The 8,506-nt window shown below is 44.8% G+C and overlaps 1 protein-coding gene across 1 annotated transcript in view; it reads left to right on the forward strand.

The window, feature by feature from the left end:
- LOC103779779 (microtubule-associated tumor suppressor candidate 2-like) overlaps positions 1–8,506 on the forward strand; it is a gene marked incomplete at its 3' end in the record, with an annotated part of 20,592 nt that overhangs the window by 10,115 nt on the left and 1,971 nt on the right. The window contains exons 3-4 of the mRNA XM_008947424.1: positions 2,200–2,414; positions 7,346–7,451. Of these exons, the coding sequence (XP_008945672.1) occupies positions 2,200–2,414; positions 7,346–7,451 (321 nt within the window). The remainder of the gene's footprint in view (positions 1–2,199; positions 2,415–7,345; positions 7,452–8,506) is intronic.

Here is an 8,506-nt window from a genome sequence, read left to right on the forward strand (position 1 = left end):
TTTCCCTGCTTTCATCTTCCCTTCATTTTGCACCTGCAGCAGGGTTTGATTTGCAAGATAAAAAGAGTTTTTCATTTCAGGCTACAGAAAGTGTTTCAGATGGGCTTTCTTTTAGTTAGAGCGTGTCATTTCATTGCCCAGCCCACCTTGTGTGCTGGGTAATCTCACTGGAGAGTCTGGAGAGAGATGGGGTTTATTACACCTCCAATTTAAAGCTTGAGTAAGTTTGAATTCTACTGAACTGCAAGCATTACTCCCTCTCCTCCAGCTCTGGGATCACTTTGCGTGCTGAAGAAAATAAAAAATGCAAGAGATGAGGTTTAGAGCTATAATCTGAACTGCCAAGAGACAAGACTTGGTCAGTTAATGACCATATAAATTACAATGTTCCATTTTGGATACAAGGCAGGTGGGAAAGCTTTCTATGTGCCACTGCTGTGGTGCTAAGCCCACTGGTCCAGACTCATTTTCTCTCTTTCTAAAAGGAGAAAAGAGCTTGAAAGGGACACAAAAGTCCCTCTTAGCACTCCAGAAAACATCACAATCAGAACAGGACCCCAGCAGTGACATCTGTCTGGACATACAAGTCTGGATATTGGTGTCCATAAGCGTGGAAGCAGAGCTCTGAACGGGATGGAGGATAGCTCTGTGGGGCTGGGGACAGTAAGCTTGGGTGTCCAAAGCACCCTGCGTGGGTGTACCGAACATGTACCGGTCACAGAGGGACGTCACTTTGACAAATTATTGCTAGCCTGAAAAGAACTGAACACAGTTTGATACCAAAGTAGAAAGAGACAGGAAAACGCAGGAGATTTTGTCAGATATAGAGCAAATATACGATCACAGGACAAATGTTTTTGAAGCATTCAGAAGTTGTCTACCCAGGGAGACAGCTGCTCCCAGTTCCAGTTCCAGCTGTGTTGATTTAACACTATGCAGGTCTGTGCATGGCACATGCATTTGGAAAGGCAAAGGAAGGCTGAGTGGCTAAGTTGGTATATTCAAAAGGTGACGGCTTTTCTAAACCAGCTATGGATCTAAATCAGAAAGGAGGTCTAGCAGTGCCATTAAAAACACAGCTCCTCTTCTCTAGTGTTGTTCTGAATGTTAGTGCCATGATGATTTTAATGATTTCTTATCTGTAACATCTCTGCAAGTGAGCAAACAGTGTAGTCTGGCTGACCTTGTCCAGCTTACTTCGGATCTTCAGCATCTGGATTGACTTCAACCATTCTTTAGCAAAGTGGAAGGTTAAGGACACAGTGGTCATGACACTGCTGGTCCTGGGACCTGTGGAACAATGTAGGTGAGAAACCAAATGGGGAAATAGACTGAATATCCTTGACTTGATGAAACTATTGGATTTGTACCTTCTGAAATTAGTCATAGACACAGTTGTGAATTTGGAGACATGGTTACTAGGACAGTTCACAAGGGTAAAAATTCCACATTTTCTGATTGCCTTCAGTACTAGCCTTTCATTTGCACTTTCTGATTCCAGGAAGCAGGCAAGATAGTGGTTTGAATATAAAAATATTTAAAGCAAATGTTCATGGATAGGTTCAAGAGGTCCTTGATGGAGCTGGTGCAAAAGATATTTTTAGGGTGAGCAGCTTCTAACAGCTGGAAAATGTGATGTATGAGATGCATCTCTTTCTCCTGGTCAAGTGGTCAATAACAACCCCTGCATAATGTGCACAGGGTGGGCCTCAAAAGCCCAGGCAGCTTCTGCCTTCCTGGCACATCACTGGAAGTGGGGACTTAGCCATGAACGTGGCTTGAGAGAAGGGGGTAAGAGAAGTCTTGTATCCCAGTTGAAAGGCTTTGTGTCAAGTGATTGTTTCATATGCTGTTTCTTATATCCAAGGCAAAGTAAAAGCCCCAAAGCCTCAATTTGTGGATCTAAGACTGTGCTGACCAGGAGGGGACATCCTGTCACCCTGCAGGTCCGTGGAGATCCCAGTTTTGTGTGAACTCCTGCATACTCTGGCAGTGCCTCTAGGCAGATGCAGGTGTGGGGATGGGTGTGAGAGAGCAGGACACAGACAGAAGCGACAGCGAGAGCTTGTTGACTGCTGAGATTGAGGAGAGCCCCAGTGCCGGTGGGAACCACCGTGCTCAATGCTGTACAGACAGATCCGACGCCACTGGTTGCTCCCGAGGAGTCCAGAGTCTGACTGCGTGGTCTTGCCCCCCCAGCCCTCAGCACAGCGAGGTGGAAGAAGCTGCAGAGCGAGAAGGAGGAGCTGGAGCGGCACTTTGAGGAGGAGGCGAAGCAGCTCCGCAGGCGGCAGCAGGAGGAGCGGCAGGCGCTGGAGCAGCAGCTGCAGGAGGAGTACAGCGCCAGGAGGCAGAGCCTGCAGGAGCAGCACAGGCTGCAGCTGGAGCAGGTCAGACTGCAGCATCAGGATCAGGTCAGTCCCCAGCAGCTGCCTTTGGAGAGCACACCACACCAGTACTGACTGGGCTCAGGGAATGAAATGTATTGAACACTCCAACATGGAGACACTGGTAATGAACTGATGACTGGAAAAATATATAACTCCTTATCTCCACTGCTTTTCCTCCTTATTATTCCTATTAATATTTCTACATAGTACTGCATTACATTGCCATGTCTTGTCTCCACATGCTTCCAGATGTTTTACAACATAAATGCTAAGACAGGCTCTACTCACCATGCATACTTGCTCCTCAACCCACCTATTGTAGTCAGTCTATATGAAACCAAGGGTTGAACACGAGTCTGCTCAAGACAGGTAAGGCCAGCAGAGCTCTGACCATCATTATTTGCAATGCTGGTTAAAGGGTTGTGCAGTGAAGTGATAGGGCCCATGCAACACAGCATAAACATCAAGCAGGGGATAGACTCCAGGTTCCCTGATTTCTGCTCCACTACTCAGTCTAATCTATTAGATTGTACATCTCAAGTGTTTTTCCTTGCTTTGCTTTCTGTATGTAGGTTGGAATACCCTCACATGCAGCTACTTTAATCTTATTTTTAACAGCTAAAGAGAACAAACACTGTAACTCACCTATGGGCAACTCTCACATAGTTGCAGAACAACCTGTTCTGGATTATAACAATAATACCTTTACCTGACCTTTTCTCATTCTGTGTTCAGTGAGCAGCAGATACAGTTCTGATTTTTCCAGCTGCAGCTCTTGCCCATTGCCCAGTACCACAGTCCATGAGGGCTTTTCTCACACAAGTATCTGCTGCAGTCAGGTGTGCTCTGCAGTCTGTGCCATTGGGCTTTAACATGCTGCAGCCCCCACTGCCACGGGTATGCCACCCAGGCATCTGATGGAGTGCAAGGGCCAGTCATCTGCAAAGTGTGAGCCCAGCCAACAGACCTCCTGTTTGCCAGGGTCATTCCCTCCAACATGGATATTTTGCCAATGCCCGGGGCAGCTGGAAGTGGAGGAGGGTGAATTTTTCTTTCTCTGAGGCAATGTAAATCAGCAGCAACAGTGCAGTGCGGATGTGGTCTGTGAGATGGATGAATGTGACCGAGTTGAGAAGAAAGAAGGTTTTGTGTCTGCATGCTCTGTATCTCAGGGTATCTCTGGTGTGTATTTTGAAAGCAGAAGCCTGTGGCTGAGGCTGTGGAGCTGCTGCTCCCTGCTGCTTGTGCTGGGGAGTGGGGTGCAAAGTGGAGAAGTGCCCCATGTGGTTCCCAAGGCTGATGACAGCACTAGCTGTGGGCCCAGAAGCAAACCAGCCCCATCAGCCTGTGCCCAAGCTAATTCAGACTACTTCAAAGGTAAAGGCTGGTGCAGCGCTGTGCAGACATAGCTGAGGCACCTCCAGGAGCCAAAGAAGGTGGCTAGACTGCATTGAGCTCAGGGAAGAGGAGAACACCAGCACAGCAGAGACCACTGTCTTTAAGGTCAACTATTTGTAAAAAGGGAAATTATGCCATTTACTGCCTGTACTTAATGGAGCATAAACCACTCCTGGGATGGGAGTGCAAACACAAACCCAGATGGTGACTGATTTCTCAAAATCTTTCTCTGTAAATCCTCAGAGGCTACATTGAGCCATGTCTTTTGGTTCTCATTTCAGTTTATGCTGGGTGGTTTTCTTGCAATACCCCTCAAATTTTCTGCTTTGTTTTCTGAGATGAAGGAGGGGTGTTGTTCACAAAAGCCTTGGTCTCTTTTTTTCCTTTCATGGTGTCTGTATGTCAGTTTGCCTAGTAGAAGATCTTAGCTCTAGCTGCAGACCTCGCCTCTCCCAGATCACCAGGCATTAGCATTTGTGAATAAATTTGTTCCATGGGTTAATTTTTTTGTGAGATAATTTATGGCTTATCTCTGCTACAATTTGAAGTGTTTCTGCAAGCTCCCACGTTTTTTTTCCCCTCAACTTGGTCAGTGCAAGAAAGGATGATAGAGGCCATCACAGGACTTGACTGGAAGTATACTTATTTTTCTCATGCTCTCATCTATTGTGATTTTATTTGTCACCACACAGAAGCAATGGAAACACATTTCCCTCTGTGGAGCATATAGTTCTCTCTCCTCCAGCTCTTCGGTTTGCTTTATTCCCTGAACTACTGAAGATAACACAAACATTTCTTTCCACTACTTTGAAAGTGCTTCTGTGACCCTGGAATTGCAAACTTTGATCCTATCTTTTCAATCTGTGGTTCCATGAACATCTTACAATGAGTTTTATCAGGTTTTTCACTTTGAATTCCTGCTCCCCTGCACACCCACCCTGTGTGGAGTGCTATTGGATCAGAGGGGGCTGACAGGCCAGGTTGGAAAGCTGCTCACCAGCAATGTTTTTTGACCAAGGAAAAGAACTTTGTTAGAATGTGGATCCCTAACAGCTGTTGAACTGTAGGTTTTATAATCCCTTGGTTCTTATTTTCCCAGCTTGGAGGAAGGGGAGAAGTGCCCAGTTCAGAGCACACCAAAACAAGTAAGCCTGCTTGAGGGACTGGAGTCGTTCAGCTCTGATACTGCTGATCTGGTGCTGGTCCCAGCCAGAGTTAGTGCAGAGGCACCTCACCCATGAGCTAAAGAGCTCTTACACTGAACATGGGAAAAGCCTTGTCCTTGAGCTCTTCATTTGCGTGGGGGAATTTGAGCTGTATTCCTGAAGGCAATAAGAACAGCAAAATCCTTCTAACCATGGATCTGCATGTATTTCTGTATCCACACATCTAATTTGGAAGTTAGTCATCCCCCTTTCACAGTTTCCAGTCACAGCTTAGTCACCCACGCTGTATTGCTGCAGTCACCGTTCAGTGTCGGGTAGCTGCTGTTTCTTTGGATACATGCTTGTCAGGTTTTGGAGGCTCAGCTGTCTCTGAGGAGGTGAGACAGCTCTTGCAGCACAGGAGAGCCCAGCTCCTCACAAATCAGCTATTTGTGCCACTGCATCCCAATATTTCTCATAACTCTTTGCAGCTGAGGGCAAAATTGCAAAGTAAAGGCTGAGATTCCGGCTTGTCAGGGTTCTTCCTTTGAGATGCTCAGCTCCAGCTTTTGCCCAGCAACTTATTGAACTTCTCCCACTAGAGTCTTCTCTTGATTTTACTTTATTAAGCCCTAAAAATCCTACCTGTGCTTCTTTTTATAGCCAGAATTAACTGTGACAGGGGTTAAGTGAGTTGATCAAGTTAAGTTAGAGTTGAGCATAATCATTCCTATGGGGTGCTGTCAGCTGAGAAGCAGTTAGAAGATGAATAAAGACTTAAGCAAGGGCAAGGTAGAGAACGTGGCAATGTTGGTGAGGTTTCAGTCCACAGACATCATCTACAAGGACATCGTGCTCTGGGAAAAGTCAAGTGATAGTTCCTATTCCATTAACAGTCCCTTGAGTCATCCAGCCCCCCTTTCCCTACTCTTTCATATAATGTATCAGCATGTTGAGTCTCCAGTGTTTTGTGAACAGCTCATCACCACTGACTTGTCTCCCACATTATTATGAAAATGAGTTTGCATAATTTAAAACCCTATGTTAAATGCCTGTCTTTCACTCTAAGGGTTGCTTTCTCCAATGCAGTTGGAAATTTTGCTTCTGTTGGGTAATCTAACACATACGTTTGGCAGTTAAGTGCAGTGAAATAGCATTTATTCCAGTCAGGACTGCTCAGCTGCAGTAACTTTTTACCATTATTTAACGTAACAGTGAGCAGACAAGCTGTTTAAAGTCATTTTGCAATGAACAGCTGTTTCATTGTGAAAATAAAATAGTTCAGTCCTCTGCATTGCCAGATATCACAATGTGTTAAATGTAAGGAATAAGATCACTGTGATTACAAAACCCAGAAAAACAAATTGATGCATTGCATCCAGAAGCTGCTCAGGATCTCTGCCTTAACCTTGATCACCATTTCTCACTGTGTTCTCTTTAATGATGTGTATCAAAACACCATCGTTAGGGGTCTCGCTTTGCCTTTAGCCAAGTCTAGTAACAAATCATGTGCTGGAGGGGTCCCAAACCCCTTGAGCAGACAGGATCACAGGCTACCCATAGCCCTCTTCCAGCTCCATCCCCTGTTCCCATGGGGGCTACGTGCAGCATGGTGTGTGGTGGGGTTTGTTGGGCAGTTTGCAGCAGCAGGACCTTTTTCTGGCCTCACTATGGAATGGAGAAAAGGTTGTGTCTTTACTGTCATCTGGCTTACTTCTACACCAGTCTGAAAACTCTGGTGTCTGCACTGAAAATGCTGCTGTCATATCTTTCATCAGTTTATTGGTTGTGGACTCAAAATACACAGTTCAAGTACTGATGACTTTCTAGGATACTCTTTATCAAGTAAAACTGTGACAGGATGCAATTAATTTTACATTCCTACTGATAACAACATCAATGTTTCTCTAGAAATAAATATTTTACAACTATGGATAATTCATAGGCACTTTCCATGGAAGTTAATTCAAGACCTTACAATAAAAAATACTGCAGCAAAGTGCCATGAAGACAAAAACCAGGATGGCTCAGAACTGTGCCTGTTTATCTCACCATCAGAGGGAGTCGGGTCATTAATATGAGTTAGATTAATGGAAAGCTGAGATTTCTGAATGTTTCATAAATGGCTTCTTTGCTTAAGGGCTTTTTGGCCTTTTGATTTCTTAAGTACCTCTTTTATCACCATTAAGGTAAAAGAACAAAAATACTATCAGCAGTGAGAACACGCTACCAGTCAAGGAGTCAACATACCTGTTTCATAATGAATAAAACTGGCTCAGGTGCTGGAATTGTCACACTCAGTAGATCCCTTTACTGTTTCCAGCTCACTGGAGCTCTATAGCAGTGGTTTGTCTGTGTGCCACAGCATGTCTAATCATGTGTCCATGTCTCCATTCATTGTCATTGGACCAGGTGGAAGATATCACAGCTGCACATGAAACTGCAATGGTACAGTTGGAAAATAACCACTTAGTTGCCATTACAATACTGCAGGATGAGAATGATGGCAAGATTCAAGGTAAGCCGAAGACAATCCAATGGCTACAGAGCAGAAATTAGTCCTGTAACGAGATTGTGTAACTCTGGAATTTCTTCCTCCAGAGGAGATGGTACAGAAAATTTGTGTTGGTCTCGTGCTGTCACGTGGGCTGGACCACCAGGTTCAGGCTGGGGGTGAGGGAGACCTGTCTGCAGTGTGTATAGCATCTAACTGTATAGGGCCTGAAACTATCTGAGGTGTCTTTAGGCCAAAGATAAGGCTTTCTCCATGGGTCGCTGAACAAAGAGTTCCAATGCCACCTCACTTCACACACAGATTTTTCTCAAGAGCTCAATCCTTGGGTGCTCAGGAGGATAGAGCTCATTGAACAACTCTGAATATAGGTGCTTAAATGCCTAGACTGCTCCTGAAAACAAGACTCATCATTTTCAGTAGCAAAAGTCTGGCTGTGCTGAGCAGACCAAAGCCACGTGCTGGTGCAAATCTGAACCTCAGCACTGTTGTCTTTGCTTTGTGTTGTGGTTTTTCCACCAGATTTGATGCTGCTGACAGAGGATTTTTCCTCCCTATCACTTCAGTATCTAGACACATGTCTTTGTACATGCTTCAGCTGATATTTAACAGTTATCTGTACAACCTCCCTCTTTTTCTTTACACATAAGCATGAAGGTCTAATTTTTAAATAGCTCTACTGGGTTTTCCCACAACTTACCCAAACCAAGTTCTATTGCTCAGCTCTGCACTCTGTCAATTAGAGACACAGTCCAGAGGATAACATAAGCTGAGAACAGTCTATTCCACTCTCCTGCAGGCAGAGATGGTATCTAGCATAACATTTTAAAATTAATATATACAATTTTGAAAATAAATTGTAAAAGCTCTTCGTTATCCATTTTTGTTAGCATTTGCTGAAGTAAAACTTGGCTGTGGTTTATCAAGGCTCTGGTGGCCAAAGTTTATGGTCCCTGCTCCTGATGTGGGTGTGAAATGCCCTCCTGTGCATGGAACAGGCATTGCAGCAGCTGCGGTCTAGTGGGCTCTGCAGGGACCTAGAGCATTATTAGTATTATTCC

The sequence above is a fragment of the Merops nubicus genome, unplaced genomic scaffold (genome assembly GCF_000691845.1).
Source record: "Merops nubicus isolate BGI_N331 unplaced genomic scaffold, ASM69184v1 scaffold36659, whole genome shotgun sequence".
NCBI lineage: Eukaryota > Metazoa > Chordata > Aves > Coraciiformes > Meropidae > Merops > Merops nubicus.